The sequence below is a fragment of the Euprymna scolopes genome, chromosome 3 (assembly GCF_053919585.1).
Source record: "Euprymna scolopes isolate OS-2025 chromosome 3, ASM5391958v1, whole genome shotgun sequence".
Classification (NCBI taxonomy): Eukaryota; Metazoa; Mollusca; class Cephalopoda; order Sepiida; family Sepiolidae; genus Euprymna; species Euprymna scolopes.
The window spans coordinates 144,530,501-144,554,975 of record NC_136484.1 but is presented as its reverse complement, the minus strand read 5'-3'; the positions used below and the strand labels follow the sequence as shown (position 1 = coordinate 144,554,975).

Here is a 24,475-nt window from a genome sequence, read left to right as displayed (position 1 = left end):
CTTCCTCTTTTGTCAACTGTTTTTTCTTATCTCTTTTTATCTCATTCAAAAAAGACTTTGTGTTTTTTTTTCAACATTTGTGTTTTCTTTTCCTTCCCTCATATTGATCCCTACCTTTTATCTCTCATTAGTACGTTTTCAGTTTTACATCTAAAAGAAATAACACTCTTCACTCATTTATCATTAATTATTTTTTTGTAATAAAGAGTAGAAAGGGGAGTAGAAAGAGGACCTTTGGTTTACTTTCAACAACCTCCTAACTCACTTCCTTTATTTTGTCTTCTAGTCCTCGCATTCCATGAGCGATGTTTCTGACAAAATGGGAAATGTTGCTGTTTTCTAAATCAGAATCTATCCATCTTACAATTATCCTTGGCTAGTTAAAGTAGCACTTTTTTTTCTTTTTTTTTTTTTTTTAGCTCTTTGCATTAAATGGCTTCATGTCTTGCTTGGAGAGAAGAGAAAAAAGAAATATTAAAATTTCACCATACGAATTATTTTAATTGTGTTGTTTGGTATATCATTTTTTTCCTCCTAATTTCATCTCTACATTTTGTGGGATTTTATCCAAACGTTTTCTTCTTATATAAAAACATGAAAATTAAATTCTTAAAATCAGAACAGAGTCGAATCAATACAGCAGACCTTGTGCACACAAAAACAGCTCAGCATCCTTTTAAATAGAACTTTACAACAATATTAAATAATAAATATGACTTAACACTTTAATGCAATTTCATAGGTTTTACAATCGATAGAATTGTATTAATAAATCCTTAACTTTTTTTTTAATTTGAATACAAAATTATCTTGAAAACTTGAGCATGCCATATAAACTCCAGCTTCCACCCAGGCATGCTATATTACTTTACATTAAAGAACGTAAAACCTGCAGCAGAGTAGCAATCGAAGCTTGTCAACGAGAAATGTCATGGTAAACATTACGTTTCTGTTGGATACACTGTTAATGTTCACGTAATGTTTTCTTAAGTGTACGTGGTGGAACAATAAATTTTTCACCCTAAAGAAAACAACGCTACAGTTTTATTTTAAAACTTTTATCGAAAAAATCAATTCAGGTAACTTGATTCTGTAGTAGAGCTGACATCTATTCAATGTGGCCACTTTCAGCCTCAATCACCGCCTCGATATGGGTCCGGAACTGGGAGCATACCTTTTTCACAAGCACTGGTGGAAGCTTGGCAAATATTCGGCAGATGGCGGCGATCAGGCTGGCTTTGGTATTATGGGAGGTCATGTTGGTGATGTTCTCGATGTATGTCCAGATAAAGTAGTCCAACGAGTTCAGGTAGGGGGGAGGAGGGGTAGGGCAGTGAGAGAAGGGTACAAAGTCGTAAGCACTCCTTCTGAAGCCAAGCCTGGGTCTCTTTGGACATGTAGGCCGGTAACGAGTCCTGCTGTAACACACACACACATCCATGTACAATTTGGTGTTGACTTTTAAGCCGCCTTTAGAGATGTGAGGTGGCATGATGTGGCCACAACAAACCATAACGGTGGCTGGAAACTTCTTTGAGCTGTGCGTTCAAGCATTGAACTGTACAGATTTGCATTGTGAGGATGAGTTTACAGCGGAAGATCTTCAGTCTTGCTCGTTGAACATTGTGTCACTTTTAGACATGATAGAAGGCTCCTCTCGCTCTTGGGATTTGTACACAACTGGCTAACTAGTAGATGGTCTATAAAAAGAAAAGAAAGCCGGAGGAGGTGGGGTGGGGGTCCGTTCAAATAGAAAATGTCCGGAAAAGCATAAGTCAAATCTGAGCAATGTTGTGTGCTTGATGGCACGTGTTTTAATGCAGAAATGTTCGCATCTTATAATGCATCATATATGCATGAATATTTATAATAAAAATTGAAAACCAAAAAAAAAAAATGATGCAATTTTAAAAAGAATAGAATCATTTATTTTTGTTTTCATTTAATATGCTGAGACTTTCGATATTTAAAAATATCTTCTCTGAAACAAGATTTTTTTTACCCTTTATTCTGTTGGTATTCACCCCGGGATGGAGCGAGCTTTCTGTTGAGATAGAAAGTGTCCGGTAAAGTATAAGTCAAGTATGACAGACAAAAATATTAGTGTTTTATTAATAGGTTATAATATTTCATTCGGTTGTAATTGGTCTAATAAAGTATTTGTGCATTGGATAAATTATGGACAGTTATGATATTCCGTACATAGCTAAAATTGGTCTGCCATACTGTAAACACAGACATCAATCATAATTATTATTAAAATGTGGTTAAAGAATGTAAAAATCACTATAATCTTTTTATCTGAAAAAAGATCCTAGTTTGTCTTGTTTTATTCCTGCAAATTTGAAATCCTGCTACAATCTGAAATGTAATGTATGGAAGTATCAATCTGTAATAATAGTTATATAAAAAAGATCTGCATTGTGACTGGTCTTTAAACAGTTATGATTTTCAAACTTCACTGCATTCAAGCACACAGTGGAAATAACCTTACTGTATATATCATTATTTAATAAACTTTGGTATTTGATCAATTCGTATTGATTATACAATAAAACACAAATACAATAGCCTATTGTTCTAAAACTGTATACACGTTACTTGGATTTTTTTTTTTTTTTTTTTTTTTGACAGTTTAAACTTATTTTGGAGCAGTTTTGGGTATAGGTGGTGGAAATTACTGATATGTTTTTGTGATTAAAAAAAACAAAAAAACGTCACTTGCCGAGGATGATATCAGTTTCAATATTTATAGCAAAGACAATCACCCAAATATTTTGGCAAACTTCTCTCATTTGTGTATGTATGTGTGTGTATGTGTGTGTGTCTGTGTGCATATGTTTCGTTTTTATTTTTTTAGTTTTTATAAAATAAATAAATGCTAAAATCTGAAAATAACTCTTTTTAGCAATTTAAAAATAAATTTTCCAGCTGAATTCTCTGCAGAGTAAATTTCTTTTCTATCGTAAAATGAAAAAAAAAATTATCTAATAAAAAAAATGTTCTCGTCTGTCTGAAACCGAAACTATGTTAGCATATTTTTTCAGAGATGTGGATTATTAGTATTATTGTAGATTAACACTATCCGTTAAATCGCCTCCCCAAAAAGTTTTACTTTTTTTAGAGGTTACATGAAAAAATCAAACAATATTAATTTAGAATTTTTAGTGGGGATTAGTTTCGCGTATATATTTAATGTAAAATAAGATGTTAATGTAATTTGCTTAAAGCATTGTTTACTGTGTATAAAATAAGAAATTTAAATTTATAGAAAGCTATACAATGCGGAGGTGTAACAAATAGGTACACACTGAAGCAAATCAAGATATAACCTTTATTAATACAATATGTGTGTGTATATATATATATATATATATATATATATATATATATATATATATATATACTAGCAGTTCAGCTTGGATTTGCTCGGGTCCTATGTACTGTTCATAACTTTATGTGCATATGTGTGTATATATATATATATATATATATATATATATATATATATATATATATATACTAAAAAGTTTTACTCGTATCCAGATAACATACATCTAAAATTTCAAGTGTTTAGACCCAAAATTGGCAGAGGAGTTTGATAGAGTCTGCAAAGGTCAACTTTTTCAGCTTTAAACTCTTGCTAGCCAAATTTTCGCCTCAAAACTGATTAAAAAGCTTGTTGCGTGTCTGAATACCCTTTATGTAAAATTTCAAATGTTTAGACCAAAAATTGGCTGAATAGTTTGCTAGAGACTGCAAAGGTCAAATCTTTTGAACTTTTATCCCTTGTCAGCCAAATTTTCGGCTAAACCCCCTTGCCCTATGTGTGAACAACCTTTATGTAAAATTTCAAATGTTTAGACCAAAAATTGGCTGAGTAATTTGGTAGAGACCACAGAGGTCAATTTTTGTTAATTCTGACCCCAATTTTGACTCCTTAACATTTATTGTTTTGGCTCAAATCAAATTAAAAAGTCTGATCCATGTCCAAGTAACCTACATCTAAAATTTCAAGTGTTTAGGCCCAAAATTGACAGAGGAGTTTGGTAGAGTTTTCAAAGGTCAAATCGTTGAATTTTAACCCCTTGACAGCCAAATTTCTGACCGAAAACCGATTAAAAAGATTTTCCCAACTCTCAATAGCCCTTATATCAAGTTTCAAATCTGTAGACTGAAAATTGACAGAGTAGTTTGGTAGGAAACTGTACACACACACACACACACACACACACACAATTTATAGATATATAGATAGATAGTGTTCTTACTTGTGTAATGTAAAATAATCCCATATTTCTGGACCATTCTAGCGTTTTAGGGCGGCTGTTAAGCTATCGGTCTCGTTAACATTCGTCCTCAAGTGTTTGTTAAGCCTTGCTAAATAATGACCCATTAGTAAAAATAATTCCATTTAAAATCAATGGTTTCAAGGCGGTTTGAGAAGCTGGGGCGAATACTGACGGCCATATTGAATTCTGAAGAAACAACCATGTCCAATAAAGAAAAAAGTTCAAACAAAAGCATTCCACTCGAAGACTGTTTCAATTAATTCCTGTCATTTAAAAACTAGAAAGATTCAACTTCATTTATAATGGATCAACGTTTCTCTGAAGATAAAATTACATTTGATATAATTGCATTTAAAGCATCTTGTTTTTTATTAGGTGAATAAGTTTTATTCTTTACTAAAATTATGCTTTTAGTCCGAATTTTATTTATTATTATTTACTAAGGAGTTAGCATTTATTAAGGCCTAAAGCCCACTCGAAGGTAAAGGTAAATAAGTTTGTAAGATCATAAGACAAACTGCGATGACTGGTAATACTGGTTGAAAGTGGGCAGAATTTAATTATTTAAGAGGACTGCTCAACAAGAATTTGTTTACATTGGACTTGAAAATGACTATGTTATAGTCAGCTAGGAAGCAGCTCTGCAATATTGTATACCACAGACGTAGAGTAGTTCTAGGAAAGAAACTGTTGCTAATGGAAGCTATGTTTAATTTTAGGTAGAGAGAAAGAGAAATTATTGACAGTTGTTGTAGCTGGACGAGTTTTTGTTGTGATTTTTTTACAGGATGACCATAGATTGGAGCTCAATCGAGCGCTTACCACGAAAATAACGATAGAGAGAAACTAGCAACATCTCTTCTGTGATAAAGTGGCTGTAGGGAAGCGAAAAGGACATCCCTTACAACATTTTGAAATCATCTTTGTATTCTGTCGAGGCAGGAAATGGATTCTCGGAGCAACACCTCCTCAGATGTAGCACATATAATTTTACTTTCATTATATAGTAAACTAGCTGTACATACTCGGCGTTGCCCAGGATTCATTTGTTACCGAAGACGGCAAATTTAAACGAAAGTGTGAAATTCATTATATCCAGAAAAAAACTGTTTAAACCAAAAATGGCTTTCAACACACTATGTCAAGGTGAAATCACTCCCCCTTTTTCCATATGAAAAACGGCTTTCTAAATAGAAAGCCATTCTTAACAAGCGGAAAAAGCGTACACATTTTGAATTAATCTGGCAGTCTACGCTTTGGCATCTTCCAGACGCTTATGTAACCTGCCAGAAAATGCTGATGCAAAGTTACAGGAGATATGATCATAAACTGGATAAGTACTGAAAACTTTTACGTTCTTTTAAAAGTGAAGAGGGGGAGGTATGTAAACGAACCAGAGACAGAAAGAGAATGGCTATTCAAGCCAGTCGCTTTTTGGCGCTCGCTTGAATCACATCTTAATTCACTACAAGTACAAAAAAAAAAAAAATCAAATAGTAAAATACTTTAAGACAAACATGTTGTGGTAAAACCTGTGTGAAATTAGATATTACACAACTTAAGTTATGGGTTTGGAACATTTTCAATTTGGTGTACTAATGCTTCTATTAAAATGTTTTACAATGATCGAAATTTCCTCACTCTTTTGGAATCTATTTAATTGTATGTTCATTACTTACGATTAAAATCGCATAAACATCCAAGGTAAGAAATCGATTGGGAAAGGAATCTCTTTAAAAGTGCAAGATATGCCCCCAAATCAATTTAAAAAATACTATATTTAAGGATCATTCGTACTAGTCACAGCAGAGTCTGGATCATTTTTAAGTATACAATGACCTTGCTTTTGTCAGGCTGAAGTATGGTTCTGTGCCGTTCTAAGTGAGTCAACCCTTCCAGATTTTATTTTATTTTGAAAGGGATTAGTTTATTGCTAACAGAGCTACTCAGGTATTTTTTGTAGATTAGAGTAGACACACCTGTTCTGCATTAGCTTTTCATTAGCTTGTTTTATCGTTATTTTCATGGCAGGTGCTCGTCTGAACTCCAATCCCTGGTCCCCCCTCGCCAATCTTTCACGAAAAACACCCGTCTAGCTGAATCCACTGTGAAAAATTTCCCCCACTCTATATCTGTGCCTAAATCAAAACGCGGATTTCATGAGCAAAGCTTCTTTCTTAGAACTGCACGCCTGTGGAACTCTGTTCCGTCTGCCTGCTTCCCTCCGGACTACAACTTGGATGTCTTCAAGTCTAATGTTAACAAATTCCTAATGAGCCGCCCCCCCTAATTAAACACTTCATAAAATCTCCTCACTAACGTGATGTACTTACAATAACCCTTATCCCTGAGTGGCTTCCGGGCCTTGATAAGTGGTGATCACTGTGTAAAAAAAAAAAAAAAAAAGTCCCTATTTTCCGATCTTGTGTTGCATCTTTTTATAAAGGAAGAGTGGGTAAATATCTATTACTCTTACATTTATTTTTAAATATAACTTATATGGCTAAAAAGAGGAACTTAGAAAAGTGTGTTTTGGGGATGTTAGGGTTGGGATTATCTTAAAATAACTAAAATTTGAAGAAAAAAATGTTGAAAATTTTGTATCATTTAAATCTGATTTAAATTTCATTCAAATAAGAGAAAAAAATTCCATTGGAGTGTATCATAAATAAAAGTGACTTTGTTTGTCTATGTGTGGAACGGACTCTACCAAACTACTCTCTCGATTTTTGACCTGCAAATTTGAAACTTGATATATAGAGGATTTGGGATTGTAGAACAAATTCGATTTTATTTTTTGCAGATAAAAATAGCTGCTAAGGGGTCAAAATTGAAAAATAATTGAATTTGGCAGGCATAAGTCGACTAAACGTGTTATTTCTATGCATGTGCAAATATACATTTATACCTTTAACAATGTTTTTTTTTTAGTTTTTATATGCTCAGATGGTAATGAACAAGGCTAGAGAGTTGTATGCTTTGCTTTGATTCTAGCTGATGGCACCAAAGTCATATTTATATTTTTATTTTTACTTTTGAAATCACTACTATGTATTAGGTACAAGATAATAATCAATAGAGAATCGGCTCTATAATAATAAATACGAAATCTGCATGAATTAAAATATCATATTCAAGTGTATTTTACAACTGGGCCATGACGAGTGGTCACTACTATATATTCGGTACAATATCATAATCAATAGAAAATTGGCTTGATAATAATAAATACAAAATCTGCATAAATTAAAATATTATATTTAAGCGTATTTTATGATTGGGCAATTACAGACGACATGCCAAAGGAGCCAAAATTCTTGGCTTTAAGAAAACCAAACATAGCGACTGGTTTGATGACAATCATTCTATAATTTAAATTCTTTTTTGGAAGAGAAGAAAAAAGGCTCACGAGATATGTTTGTTGTGTTGGATCAGCTAAAATAACTGCAGAAAAAGTGTATAAAGAAGCAAAATTAAAAATACAGCATGAACCTTGCCGAATGAAGAACAAGTGGTGGCTCAAATTGTCAATAGACATCCCGACAGATTATGACTGCAAAAATTCAAAAGATATGTATTACAAAATCAAACAAGCGTTTGGACTGCAGCCTCCAAACCTGTGAAATCCAAAAGATGGTTCTGCCCTTTTCAACAATGTTGAGGGGATCATGGAATGGACAAAACTTTTTCAAGATCTTTTTAATAATCCGTCTGAAGTAAATGATATAGTTATTGATAGTCTTCCTCAAAAGGAGGTCGTTGATGAGATGATGACTGATCTCAGCATTAATGAGGCCAAAAGAATATTAACAGAGATTAATAATGGAAAAGCACCCGGACTTGATGGGATACCTGTTGAATTATTGCTATTTGAAGGTGATAATGTTATCAACGCAGCCCATACACTCATCCTTGCTGTTTGACAATATTGATCCCAATTTATAAAAGAAAAGGGGTCAAAATCTGCGTGTAATGATTATAGAGGCATTAGCTTGCTTGAAGCAGTGGGAAAGGTTTTATCAAAGATGTTGTTAAATCGTTTGCTGAAATGGATTTGTCCCTCTATCATCCCAGAGAATCAATGTGGTTTTAGATCTGGTCGCGGCACAATGGACATGATATTCTCTATGCGACAACTAATGGAAAAATCTATAGAGTAGTGAGTGCCTTTGTATCAAGTTTTTGTTGATTTAACAAAAGTTTTTGATACTATCAATTGCAATGCACTCTGGAAGATTCTTAAGAAACTAGGCTGTCCTACTAGTTTTGTGGGGTTGCTTCAACAGTTACACCATAATATGAAAGCTCGAGTGAACTTTAATGGATCTCTATCTGGTCCAATTTCAGTTGAAAACCGTATGAAACAAGGTGATATACTTGCTCCTACATTATTTTACAGCTGATGTATACTTTTAAAAATGGCGATATTGGTATAAGTTTCGGTTTTGCACGTCAGGTAAACTTTTTAACCTTAGGTGTCTCAACGCAAAGATGAAAACTTTTCAGAACCTTGTTGTTAAACTTTTATATGCAGATGGTGCAGATCTTGTTTCACATTCAGAAGCAGACACACAGGTGATTATGGACAAATTATCAGAGGCTTGTAACGATTTTGGACTTGCCATCGGCCTCAAGAAAATATGTTATGTATTCCCCTCCTATAGGAATGCCATATGTTGAACCAAACATCTTAGAGGATGGTGAGAAATTAAATGTTACACACATCTGGGTAATATGCTGAGTAAGGACTGTACGCTTGATGCTGAGATAAATCACAGAATAGCCAAAGCCAGTTCAGCTTTTGGCAAACTGGAGAAAACGTCAAAAACAAAGCCAAGTGTTTACAAAACATGCGCTATCACTACATCAGAGACTTAAACAACATATAGAAGGCATCTCAAGTTATTGAAGAGTTTTTTTATTTTTATTTTATTACATTTTCACCCCAAGCAAGGCACAGTACCACTTTGATGTAGGAGCTACTATCAGGGGCATAAGTTGCAGGGATACTATGTAGGGAGTTAAGCAGCAAGATGCCTGTTCACAGTACACTTGAACTTCTGCATGTCAGTACAATTGGGGAAGCAGGAATCTGGAAGGAAATTCTAGACTCTAGCAGTTCTGGGGAAAAACTATTAGAGTAAAAGGCTTTCATACATCTAGAAATCTCTACTGTGTAGGGGTGAGACTTTGCTGCTTGTCAAGTTTGTCGGGGGTACAAGGGTTTATAGTTCGTCAGAGCATCTACCATTAAAATACTTGTAAAACAGTCAGACGGAAGCAACATTTTGTCAGTGGGACAGAGGTTGAAGCTTAGATGACAGTTCGGGACCTATCAGGTTGGCCACTCTCTTTTGAACCCTGTCCAGGAGTGAGAGACTAGTAGCAGATGTATTAGCCCAAATGTGACAACAGTACTCCATACGTGGATGAATGATGGCCTTATAGAGGTACAGGATACTTTCAGGTGTAAATAACTTTCTAGCACAGTAGAGAGAGCCCACCTTCTTCACAGCAGCCTTGGCAATGCTCTCAATGCATATGTTCCGATTCATGTTCCCTGTGAACGTTAAGCCAATGAGTTTGAAGAAGTACTTTCAGGTAATGTATATTAGTAGGGGTAGGCTATAGAAACAAAATTTTTCAAATAAATGCCAAAAGTAGCTTATTACCTTCATTTATATGTAAATAGATGGGAACAAGTGATTTTGTTCAAAACGGGTCAAAATTGGAGGGTCGCTGGCCCCAAACGTGATTTGACCACGTGAAAATGGCCCAAATTTCGCCCCCGAACACACTTAATCACTTATTGAAAGCCACAGGGTGCATTTTTTGACTATAAATGCATTTGTATCATTAATTCTAACATTCCCATTGGCTATCCCACAAGTATAGGGCTTTTTAGGGTATCTCAGAGTCCAAAATGGGTCAAAATTACCCCAAAATTAGCCAAAAATGGTCGGAAATCACGGATTTTCCAAAATGCACCTCCCAAGCCACACAGGGTGCAATTTTTGACCATAAATGGCTCTATATCATTAAATCTAACATTCTCACTGGCTATCCCACCTATATAGGGCTTTTCAAGGTATCTTAAGGGTCCAAAATGGGTCAAATTTACCCAAAAATTAGCCAAAAATGAACGAAAATCACGGATAATCCCCAAAATGCAGGTATTATATCTCATCGGGCTCCTATAAACACTCCTGTATGGCTTTTTACAGTTGGAAGACTGAAATAACCACCCTGTTATCTTATCCATTTGTATTTAGGGTATTTAGAGATCTTTGGGGGATGTAAAAAGGGTCAAAACAATCCAAAAATGACAAAATTACGCTTTACGGTACATAACATATGAATCATTAGTTCATTCATCAATGATACTTTTTAGAAACATCGTAACTTTACTACATCAACTTCTCAGAAAGTAATTAATTGTAAATTGAACATTGAATGTCAATAAAATGCTGTCCAAGAAGAGTCTGAATTCATATTGTTCTCATAGTTACCCCAAAATTGATGAAAATGGCCCTCGATTCGCTATTTCTCGATTTGTAACCAATATATTGAATAACTTGATAAAAGGTATGAGTAATTAGCAAAGGAATTATTTTGTTATTTCAAGACACAGCTTCACTTCACATTACCAGTTCGCAGATTGTAAGTGACATGTGTTTGGGTGGCGATCTCGGTACATGGAACAGTGCTACGGATTGTACCCGATCTGTTTAATGAGTAGTTCAAATTGTTTGAGGTATTATGCTCTGGCAATTGGTCACTTATATCCTCCACTTCAAATTGATCATCGTCCAAATCCAAACGATTGTGCAGTTCTTGCTCTGCCAGAAACCGTTCATGTTCCATATCGACGTGGAAAGTGTCAATGAGCCATTTGCAAGAGAGAGACTTCGTTCATGTACATCAAATTCATCAGGATTCACATCTTTTGAAAGTATATTGAGAAGGACATGGTGCTCTCATTTCCATTTAATCATATTCACACGTCTGGAACCCTTTGCTTTGTAGACATCTTTGTCGTAAATTTTTAGCGATCGATCAAGTTTATGTTTTATCCCAGATATTGTAACATAACGAACATCACTTCCAAAGGCTTTCTGCCACAATTGTAGTAATCGCAAGGAGAACTGGTGAATATGATTTTTCTGTGTCGTGGTACCATATTTGGCAGCATGATGTTGCACAGCTTGAACACATTCAGCCTCAGTTGGAAAAGAATCAAGCAGAAAATAAGTCCAATCATCGTAATTATAATCTTCGTCAATCTGCCCTGCTATACCAGCCATGTTCATTGCATTTTACTAACTGAAAAAGAAAGCAAAGTTCAATCAAATTCACAATTAATGCAATGCAATGTTATCATGTCTATTTAAAGATGTCATTGCATTGTTACAGAAAGAAAACATTTCCTTATTTGGTAATTTTCCATCTATAACTCAAATTAAGCCCCTTTTTGACAACCTATGTTGATTCTTAGGGACTTTTTGACTCTCTTTGGCTAAATCGGCCATATTTAACCCTTTTAAAGGTCCTTATACCCCTCATTAACAGTGCAAAAGTTAGGAGAGTGCCTGCTTCAAGCATTTCCCAACAGTTTCTGCCATGTAAAGGTGTCTTTGGGCCCATGGGAGGTGCATTTTGGAAAATCCGTGATTTCCGACCATTTTTGGCTAATTTTGGGGTAATTTTGACCCATTTTGGACTCTGAGATACCCTAAAAAGCCCTATACTTGTGGGATAGCCAATGGGAATGTTAGATTTAATGATACAAATGCATTTATAGTCAAAAAATGCACCCTGTGGCTTTCAATAAGTGATTAAGTGTGTTCGGGGGCAAAATTTGGGCCATTTTCACGCGTTGACGCGGTCAAATCACATTTGGGGCCAGCGACCCTCCAATTTTGACCCGTTTTGAACAAAATCACTTGTTCCCATCTATTTACATATAAATGAAGGTAATAAGCCACTTTTGGCATTTATTTGAAAAATTTTGTTTCTATAGCCTACCCCTAATATTAGACATAGCTATTGGTAGTTGAGAAGGCATCTTGAAATTATCGAAGCTTAGTCTTGGCAGTATTGAATGTGACCATCCATTTTTGTCCCCATTCCATTACAGAGTGGAGGTCTTCCTCAAGTGTTTCTGCCATTGCCTTTGTTTTCCCCTCATGCTGTTTATAGAGCATGATACCATCAGCAAATATACTCATCTTGGAGACAATTTGATCAGGGAGGTCATTTACAAATATTAGGAATAATAAAGGTCCAAGCATAGACCCCTGAAGTACACCTGCATTTATATCACATTGTTTAGATGTACGACTATTGGGGTCAACCTGGATTCTTCTCTTATTTAAGAAAGAATTAAATTATGTTAAGCATTCTTCCAGTGATACCATACAATCTGATTTTCTTGATAAGACCATCGTGCCATACCCTGTCAAAAGCCTTAGATATATCTAGGGCTGCTACCCTACCCTTCCCTGCTTTGTCCAGTGTATGGTATATACGTTCAGAGATTACAGTTAGGATATCTGCTGCTTGCCTAAATCCATATTGTTGGTCAGTCAGAAGTTTAGCAACTGTAAGGTGATGACTAGAGCTTGATTAATTATGCACTCAAATATTTTGGTGAAGACAGAGGGAAGGTTAACAGGGCGATAATGGGTCGGTTCTTTCACCAGAGTTTTTGTAAACTGGTACCACAGAAGCAGTTTTCTAGCAGTCAGGAAAACAAGATTCATTAAGGAATTTGTTGTAAAGTTTGGGGTGGACTAGAGCAACCTCAGCAGAGCATTTTTTTAATAGTACAGTTGGGATGAGATCAGGTTTACATGCTTTTGAGGTTTCTAGTTTTTTTAATGATATCATGCACCTGAGAAGAGGTGGTTTTCAGATCATTTAGTGTGGTGTCAGTCCACAAAGGAAAATCAGGGCAGCAAAGTTGTATTCAGAGAATACTTAATATTAATTGAAGGACTCTAACACCTAACACTGTAGTTCTTGAACCATCAAATAGCACTAGTATAGAAATGAAAATCATTCAAAATAAGATGCACTGGACTGGACTAGGTTAGGATGGAGGATAAAAAACTTCCTTAACAACTGCTTTATGGTGAGATACATAGGGTAAAAGACCACAACATAAACCAAGGAAAAGTTTAAGGATTCTCTGAAAAACAACTTGAAAATACTTGAGATGGGTGTACATAACTGGGAAGCCCAGGAGAAAGATCGATCATTGTGGAGAAAAAGCATCAGAGAAAGTTGTAAGATTTTTGAAGAGCAGCGTGCAGATCTTGCTGTCTTAAAACGCGTTTTAAGAAAGCAGGACGAAAATATAATGTCAGAGAAATGACAATAGGAACTGAAATGCACTGTCTGTGGCAGATACTTTTTGTCAAAAGCTGGTTTTGTAAATCATCTGAAATCACACGATCAAAGACAGGAGCGACAGTCTTTTGAGAAGGCTTTTACAGCACATCCAGCAATGTTAAGTTGCCATATTTGTGATCTAATCTGCAAATCTAAAAGTGGCCTGATACGACTTTCGAGGATTCACAATATTATCATTATTATTTACAAGAAAGAAAGCTCTTATGTCACATATGTGTACTTTCATGTAGGACTAAAGCTAGATTAAAAAGTCATCTACATGCACATAGATGCACAACACCGAAGAGATGGCAAACTTCTGTCAAGAAGTAGCAATCATTTTATATATATATATATATATATATATGAGTAGAGCTTTTATAAATAAAATTACTTTCACTTTCACTTTACTTTGGTTGATCCACGAAGACTGTTTTTAATGTTTATATAATTTACAAAAAGTTTTGAAAAGATTATCAGTAAATGACTTCTACAACCCTTTTACCCACAAATTAAAAAAAAATTCAACTTCAAAATAAAAAAGGTACATTTAAAATTTAAAAAAAAAAAGAAGATTATGCTGTTATGTAAACGGATACAAGCAATGAAGATGAATAAATCATGAATGAAGTATTATTACTACATTGTGGCTGGTGCAGCAACCACTAATCTTTCAATGTGGGAAAGGGTGCAAAAAAAAAGATTTTCTAATCTCATGGGTCCCGCACTCTCGGTAGTGATTAAGTTAGCTAGTGTGAACTTTGACAAGGGTCACATTTAGTGCAGGTCATTATAACCTTAATCTGCAAACAGAATTGTTCTCAGAGACGGGTGACGTAAAGTTGAAGCAGGGGCAGAAGTCAAGCTGTAGACAAAACAGTGAATGATGACGAATGACGTCATGTTTTCGAGCTGAGAGAAAAAAACATTTTCAGATGTCTCTCTAGGAGTTTATGCATATGGAGACGACCTCCCATTCTAAAATTCAAATATTTTAGATTTCCATTAAATTTTTGCCATAGTCATTAGACGACACCAAATTAAGCAAGATTCCCTGAATTTCAGTTTCTTCTTAAGATCCTTTAAGCTTGTTTTTAATTTTAGACATTTTCTAGAATCCAAATTATGTGATTTTTATCAAAATTAGAATAAACATTCTAGACATAATGTTTAATAATATTATATCTTTACTTTAATCTCTTATTTTTTACTTTCTTAGTTTTAAAACTGATTAGAGTTGTTCAGAAAATGGTATATTTTTGGCTGTACCTTGCCCCTCTCTCTCTCTCTCCCTCCGCAACCAGGTTAGAAAATTCATCTTGATCTCACCTTTTTTTAACATTAATTACTGACATCCCTGCTAAGATCTATCCTAAATGTTTCTGATTTCTTTTATCAACATCTAAAAATTGAGAGAGAAAATCGTCTAAAAAATGTTCTATTTTGCAATGTTAAAGAGAGTAAAAAACTAAAAAAAAGAACTGGATCAATTGCCTGCATCCGGATTCAAATAAATATTTAATGGATTTTTCTGTGACCCATGTACCGCTTTTTTACGTGCGACCTTTCCACTAAGTTTTATGAAAATTGGTTGAGAAGAGTTTGTGCAATCTTGTTAACGAATAAACATTAATGGAAGTGTCATCTCTTCAGAACACACGTATTTACTGCATTACATTATAAAAAAAAAAAAATCTGCAGAAAAAGCAATCGATGAAACAAACAAATACATAAACATTGAAATGAAAGTAATAATATAAAGTGTTTTTTTTAGATGAAGATTGATAATTCGTATTATTTAGATAATTCGGGCTATTGTTCTCATTTTGAGTGTTATTTTCATAATGTTTTGGACAATGTAACCTCCGACCTTCTTTAGGTGTATCTTGTGGAATTCAATAATCTCTTTGTTGAACTCGGGGAACTCCCCTGAATTTCTAATGGAACTCTTTATTTAATCCACAAAAGTAGCATGCTATCGTTCTGTTCACAAAGACCCGTAGCATAGTGGATAAAGTACTTGGTAAAATTCAATTATAAATTACACTCGTGTGGAAGTTGAAAAAAGTGCTCCATTCGAAATTCTGTGCAGATATCTGAATTCGACAGAAAGATTTCTGAGGTAGACAAGATACACTTGAAGAAGGTCAAAGATTACATTGACTGAAACGTTGTGAAAATGATACTAAAAAAAAAAAAAAAATGAAAAAGTCTTCATATTATTTGGATTATTCAAATTATTGTTCTCATCTCAGGTGTTATTTTGCACACCGTTTCAGTTGATGTAATATCTGACCTTCTTCAGGTGTATTTTGTCGAATTCTGGAATCTTTCTGTTGGACTTGGAAATATGATGGAATTTAAATGGAACCGTTTCTTTAATCCATGGGAATAGCATGCTCTAATTCCATCATCCATGACCGTGTAGATGTCTTAAGTAATTTGAAATTGTATTCTTAGTATCGATTGAACCTTCAGCCTCCAAACGACTGTCATTTAGAACTGAATTTTACCAAGTCGTTGATCCATTACGTCACAGATCGTAGCATAGTGGATAAAGTACTTGTTAAAATTCAGTTGTAAATTACACTATTTTGGAGGCTGATTGTTCAATCCTTAGTTTAGGTGACACTAAAATACAATTGCAAATTACATAGCACTTCTACCTAGTCATGGCTGACAGAATGAGATCATGCTAGCCCTGTGGATTTAATAAAGCCTTCCGTTCAAAATTCTGTGCAGATACCTGAGTTTGACAGAAAGATTCTTGAGTTTGACAAGATACACCTGAAGAAGGTTGGAGGCTACATCGACCGATGAGAACAGTAGTCCGAAATATCCAAATATTACGAAGTATCCTCTTCTCTAAATTCAGAAAAGAAAGCAACTTGTTATGGAAATAGATTTACATTCCTGGTTATCTTATTCATCAATCGAGTTTTGTGTGACAGGATAGATATTTATTTACATCGAGGAGAATTAAATTTACATGCGTGTATGCTTAAATTTGAAATAGCATTTTCTTTGGTCTGTCATGCTTAAGTTAAAAATAGCTTCTTCTTTAGTATGTCACGCGTAAATTTGAAATAGTATTTTCTTTGGTCTGTCATCCTTAAATTGAAACAGCATTATCTTTGCTAAACATGAAATGGATACATCAGAACTCGCTACATTTAAAAAATTTTTTTTTTGATTTTGCAAAGAAATATAAAAGATTTGCAAAACTTTCTTCTTTGCAGAATTATTTACCAAGTTACGTAAACCATATGCGGCACAAGAAAAGACAGTCTAACTATCCCCGATCAACACCTTGACAGACTTCTATCTTTGAGAGATTTTTATATCTCAAACAAAAAATGATTAACAAACCAAAAAAAAAAAAAAAACAGAAAGAAAACGCTTGAAAAGGGCTTTACTTGGATAAAAGCTTGATCATTCATTTCTGTAAGGTAAATAAATTCATTTTAAAGAAAAGACCTTTTTTTTACATAGGCACCACCACTTGTCAAGGTCCAGAAACCACTCAAAGATAAGGGTTAAGAGTGTACAGTAGTCAATTGGACAATATAGTAATCGTTAGTAATGGAAATTCGGTAAATTTGTTAACTTAAGTGGAATGGCTCATCAAGAACTTGTTTACATTGGACTTGAAGACAATCAGATTGTAGTCAGCTGGAAAGCAGGAAAACGAAAGACAGTTCCACAGGAGCCATTTCTAAGAAAGAAGCTTTGTTCATGGAATCTACATTTATGTTTAGGCAAAGATAACGAGTGGGGGGGAATTATTGATAGTGTTTTCAGCTAGACGAATGTTTCTTGTGAAAGTTTGGCAAGGGGGGCCATAGATTGAAGCTCAGTCGAGCACTTGCCATGAAAATAACAATAAAGCAGAGACAAACTCGCAACATCTCTTCTGTGAGATACAGGTTGCAGGGACGAGAAAAAGACATCTACGAGGCTAGGAAGTCTATTTTGAATTCTATCAAGACAGGACAAATCCTTTCTAGCAGCTCCTGCCCTGATGTGGCAACAGTACCCCATCCTTGGACATACCTGGCTCTTATGTAGAAAGAGAAGTGCATCAGCAGTGAGATATCTACTGGATCGATAGAAGGATCACACCATTTTTTCAGTGGTCTTGGCAACAGATTTGATGTACGTGTTCCATTTCAGATCAGGAGTAAAGGTCAAGCCCAGAAGCTTGTCAAAACATGAGGCCTCCCCAAGACAAGAGCCACATATTTCAATTGATGCCAACTTCAACAGCTATGCAATAAATTTTATTTATGCCATAGAAAGCAGGCAATAAAGTCGGCCATCTTAAAAGTCTTCAATGGATCATGTGGAGAACTTTGCATTTTAGCTTTGATTAGACAACTTGTATCATTTCTAATAAAGGTGCCCATCTGAAAGGGGGCTACTACCTGAAAGCTCTTCATTAACACTCCTTAGTTTAACATTCACAGGGAATTTAAATTGGAACAAATACATCGAGGACATTGCCAAGGCTGCTGCGAAGAAGGTGGGCTCTCTCTATCATGCTAGAAAATTACTTATGCCTGAGAGTATCCTGTACCTCTACAAAGCCACCATTCACCCAATGCATGGAGTATTGTTGCCATATTTGGGCTGGCACATCTGCTCCTAGTCTCGCACTCTTAGACAAGGTTCAGAAAAAGAGTCATCAACTTAATGAGTCCCACACTGTCAACTAAACTTCAACCTCTGTCCCATCGTCGAAATGTTGCATCCCTATGCTTGTTTTACAAGTATTTTAATGGAGAATGCTCAGAGTCCTTGTACCCCCTTAGACATAAATACCTCCGATAAATCCAACAAATAACAAAATCCCACTCCTACACTGTAGAGATCCGTAGATGTTGGAAAACCTTCTACTCAAATAGCTTTTTCTCTCAAACTGTTTGACTTTGGAATTCCCTCCCGGATTCCTGCTTCCCTGACTGTACCGACATGCAGAAGTTCAAGTGTAATATGAATAGACATTTTGCTGCTCAACTTCCTACAGATACCTCTGCAAATTTTGTCCCAAATTATAGCCCTTTCATCCATACATCCAAGTGGCACTGTGCCTTGTTTGGGGTCAAATGCAGTAAAGAAAATTAATAAATGTTTTTCTCATTAACTTGAATGCCTACTAGACACTATCCTCGAGTGTCTAAGGTCTCTATGTACAGAGGATTTGTCAGGAAAACCTGACATGAGGATACTTTTCCCCCCAAGTAAACTCTGCCTAAATATTCAAAATCAGATATTTGCAACCAAAATAAGATCTCTTCGGGATGGCAAGATTTTGTATCACCCTCCCACACCCGTTTTTACCCTTGATTGGTTTAATTTGCTAAACGATTTAAATAGTATTAAACTTCATTTGGATATATATTTAAAAAGTTAGGTTTTTTCGAAGATACATGATATGAATATTAACTTTTGATGAAACCTTGTGGAAGTGCAATCAAATTACAGATAATTTGAGATATGATAATCAATTTGTGTGTCAGAAGACAAGGAGATGGATTTCACGAGGATTAGCGCACCTTCTCTATTTAATGTTGCCAATAGTCACAACACTTAAATTGGATACTCTAACCAGACTAGATGAATTCTTGTCCTAGAATCCAGTAAGGCCAAGAGATCAAAAAAAAAAAAAAAAAAAGGCATGCTATAAAGATAGTTAACTGGTTACTAAGTGAGAGGATAATTAACACTCCAAAGTTTTTTTTATTAACTCAACATTTGAGAAATAAAAGAAAACAGTAATTGATTATCCGAATATTTAAGCATTTTATATAAAGATTAAGTGCTAACTCTAGAAAGAGGCTCCTTGATTTTGAGAGCTTCGCTTCAAAATGAAACGAGCGAGTGAATATATATATATATATATATATATATATATATATATATATATATATATATATATATATATATATACTCGCTCGTTTCAGCTCTCAAAAATCAAAGGGCCACTTTCTAGAGTTAACACTTGATTGCTATATAAAATATTCATATATTTTTAAAATAATACATATGCCGCTCCCCATTTGGGGGTACCAAACTGGTCAAAGGGAAAATTATTCCCAGCTCGCACTTAGGTAAAATGCGCTTCCATATAAATAATTGAATTCATTCAATAAGTATTGCTAACAAAAACAGAATTTTGGGTCTAAACACTTGAAATTTTAGATGTAGGTTACGACAGGAATCAAACTTTTTAATATATATACATATGCACATAAAGTTATGGACAGTACATAGGGCCCGAGCAAAGCCGGGCTGAACTGATAGTGTATATATATATATATATATATATATATATATATATATATATATATATATATTTATATATATATATATATATATATTTATATATATATATATATATATATTTATATATATATATATATATATATATATATATATATATATTGGTCTATTTAGGCAGTGTCTTTTCATTCAAGCAAACATAATTAAATGCAATGGAAATACTTTGCTTTATAATTCTTTTGTTTAAAATTTATTTGAACATATACACACACACACACACACACACATATATATATATATATAAATGTGTATGTATATATGCATTTATACACACTGTACACACACACACATATATATATACACACATAAGTTTATGTGTATATATACATATTATACACACACAAATATATATATATGTATACATATGTATATGTATATACATACACATGTATATATGATGCATATATATATATATATATATATATATATATATATATATATATATATATATATATTCCTATATGTATATTATATATATGAATCTATACATATAAGTGAAATTCTACAAATATATATTATACCAAAATTATATATATATATATATATATATATATATATATATAAGCTGCATCCAAGTATCTTTATAAGAGGTTCAATATGTTTGTTGGTCTGTCACACAAAAACGTACTGATTGAATGGATTCATCTTAAGATTTTCTCCATTTTTGCTTATGTTTAGCTTTATATGTTGTTGTATTGGATGACTTGAATAAAAAAAAGTCAACGTGAACAATCTTGATCTTCTTATTGCCTTTGTGCAGGGAAGAAGGGAGGGGTGGGGGAGGAGGGCTGGAGCCGTTGCAAAAGTATTAAGCTGACAATTTCTGTCTGTGCAGATCTGCTACAACTGCTACAACACATGGACATCTGGGGCTGATCTTCTTCCCGCCTGACAGTAACGACGGCAGAGTAGGGAGGGGGTGCGGTTAGAGTGGAGGTCCCTGTCGTTTTGCTCTGCTTAAAATAGAATGCGGCTTATGCATCGCATCACACTAGGAGGGAGGATTATGCAAGATTATTGGATAGGCTTTACGACTGGACAGTCCTACAAGCAAGAAAACAAGAACACCTGAATAGGTGAGCCGGCAGATTTGTTATGCAAGAAAAGACAAGAACAAAATAAGATAATGTATAAACTCAATGTATCTATTTTTTTTATTATTATTATTGAAAAGTTTTTTTATTTTTTTGTTTATGAGTTTTTCTCTGTGCTTTCTTATTTGTAGAGTAATCTGTCGCAGCTTGCGAAGACTGTGGAATGTGAATTATTTGAGCAATGTCAAAAATTGGTTGGTAAACGTTACCGGAGAGTTTCGCGGAAACTGATTTTTGCCCTGAAGGCAGAAGAAACAAGAAGGAAATTAAAAGAAAGCCAAATTTCTCCAAAGGAATTGGTAAACGAAATAATCCTGACAATGCCAAAAGAACCAACATCCTTGAAGTAGATTAATTTTTCTTTAGTTTTTACATTTTTCACTCCCACAATCAATTTTTTTAAAAATTCTTTCTTTCATAAAATGCATCATTAAATAAAAAAAACTTTTTACAAACGTTTTGTTGATATTTTTTGCAAAAAATTTAATAGATTTTGGAAAATAAGAATATATATATATATATAATTAGCAAAAGTACCTGTCGTTGACTGGGTTCAAAAACAGTCTACTGAAAATGGACTCTGATTTATGAAAGTATGATAGGTTATGAAATGGAAGGGTTGTAAATTTGGGTTGAATTTGAGGATATCAAAACCAAAGCAAAATATGATGAAAGTAAAAATAAAATAGATAAATCCCATAATTTATTATACCATACCTGTTCACACTGAAACACTTATCACAATATTCTGTGGATCTATATTAAAAAACCTTGTTAAACTTTGTGACATATTTCCATTCTATGGAGGTCAGGTGCGAACGAACACCCCATCATTTTATTATAATATATTTCTTCAAACTGAAACATAATTATCAAAGCATACTTACGCAAATAGATATGGAAGGTCTTTATTAAAGTTTGTGCCTATTTCCATTCTATGGAGGCCAGGCGCGAACGCAGACCCCACAATTTAATTATACCATCCCTATTTAAGTTAAGAATACTTTGATAAGTATGTTCTATGTACATCTATATCAAAAACACTTGTAAACGTTTTTTTTTTAATTTTTAAATTTCTTATTTCCATACTTTGTGGACCAGGCACGAATGCAGACCCCACAATTTTAATGAACCACCGTTCTGCCAGATCAAACATAACCATTCCTGCGTCTCGATACATCTTCTATCATTATATGTAATCAGTTTTTTAAAATAGTCAACCATATAGGAGCCTATTCGTGACCACACACACACACACACACACACACACACACACACACACACACACACACACAAACACACACACACAAACACACACACACGCACACACACATCCAGCTTTATATATATATATATATATATATATATATATATATATATATGGAAATAAGTAAGTTACATTTTGCAAATTGCAATTTACAACATTTATTTTTTGAACAAGGGATACAAATTAGAGATAATAATTTACTTATTCCATGGAGTTTCAAAGAATCCTCAGATGTCAAAACAGCAAAACTATATTTAGGCTAGCTATAATTTAGCTGATTAATGAATTATATAGTCATCCACAAACGGAATGTCTCATTGTATCACAACTCTTAGTGTAACTAAACCAGCCCCCATCTCAAGCAACCATCAAATCGATAGTTAAAAGTTCTAACAACCAGGTATCGCTAATAATGATTAGAGCGAGGATAACAGCATATTCTTTTCATTGTTTTGACTCTCGAGTGTGTATCTGTTGATATTTTATACGCTTTTATATAGAGTGATGTGGTTCTCTGTTGATTAACTGTGTCGGATATATACTCGAGAGTCAAAACAATGAAAAGAATATGCTGTTGTCATAGCCCTAGTAATGATATGTAACAATGCTTTTATAGAAACATTAACTGCCATTCCTACAGTGCTCTATTTGATTATTTGCAAAGAGCTTTGATATCGTTAACAAAGAGATAATATCGTTGATAGTGCTTTACCCAAGAAAGTAGGCTCATAATTTGTGTTGAATGATTATAGATCAAAGAAAATCAAATTTTTTTAAGTATTTTAATTGTTTTTCAATTATTGATTAAGAAATATTTCAAGGTGAAAAGTGCTGTATAAGTATCTCTGCATTTTTTTTTCTTTTTACCTAAATTTGATTACATAGATATTTTATATCTGTATATATAAAGTTAGGTATGTGTACATGTTAGTTTTATATATTTGTAAGTAAAGAATTCATTCTGAAACTAATTAACTAAAAATTGAAATTAACTTTTTGGAACACAGCTGTTAGGTGTAAGGAGTTGTAATATTGGCTATATTTAGTTTAGTTTTATGCAAAATGGGTAAAACAAAAGTGAAATTTTAACAATAGGTATTCGACATCAATTAATAAATCTTCTCCAAATTTCATTTTTCTTTGGAATATTTTAAAGAGTTTTGAGAGGAAACAATATAGGGACAATCTCCCATTTGAAAATTCAAATATTTCAGATTTGCATCGAATTTAATCTATAGTCATTTGACACAAACAAAATTTTCTGAATTTCAATGTCTTCTTAAGATCTCTTAAGCTTAAGTGTTAAATTTTTGTCATTTTCTAGAATCAAAATGATATAATGAATTTTGAATAAAATTAGAATAAACATGGTGGACATAATGTTTCTGACTTTTTGAGATGAAGATTGATGATTCATATTATTTGGATTCTTCAGACTACTGTTCTCATCTTGAGTGTTATTTTTACAACCTCCAACCTTCTCCAAGTGTATCTTGTCAAACTTTGGAATCTTTCTATCAAACTTGAGAATCTGCACGGAATTTTGAACGGAACTCTTTATTTAATCCATGAAGGTAGCATGTTCTCGTTTTGTCAGCCATGACTGAATAGAAGTCCTATCTAAGTAATTCACAATTGAATTTTGAGTGTTGCTCATACTGAAAATTGAACCTTCAACCTCTAGAAGAGTGTAACTTACAATTAATTTTTACCACGAATCCACTATGCCACAAGTCCTCGCACATTAAATAAAGGGTTCAGTTCAAAATTCCATGCAGATTCCCAAATTCTACGGAAAGATTTTTTAGTTTGACAGAAAGATTCTCGAGTTCGACAAGATACATCTGATGAAGGTTGGAGGTTACATCGGCCGAAATTCTGTGAAAATAACACTCAAGATGAGAACAGTAGTTTGAAGAATGCAAATAAAATGAATGTGGAGATAATGTTTAATAGAATCATATCTTTCATTTAATCTTCGTAAGAGAACATAAAAGTGGTGCAAAACTGTTCCGTTAGAGGAATTGATTTCACTTGTCCTAGGACGGGTATTCATCTTTTTCAGAGATGTTATTTGGAATTGTTAT

At 33.9% G+C, this 24,475-nt stretch overlaps 1 protein-coding gene across 1 annotated transcript in view; it reads left to right on the top strand.

Moving 5' to 3' along the window:
- LOC145262702 (transcription elongation factor A N-terminal and central domain-containing protein 2-like) overlaps positions 1-21,592 on the top strand; it is a 624,264-nt gene extending 602,672 nt beyond the window's left edge. Inside the window, exon 5 of the mRNA XM_080119827.1 lies at positions 21,253-21,592. Coding sequence (XP_079975953.1) covers positions 21,253-21,471 — 219 coding nt within the window. The 3' untranslated portion in view covers positions 21,472-21,592. The remainder of the gene's footprint in view (positions 1-21,252) is intronic.
- Positions 21,593-24,475: the final 2,883 nt, after the last annotated feature.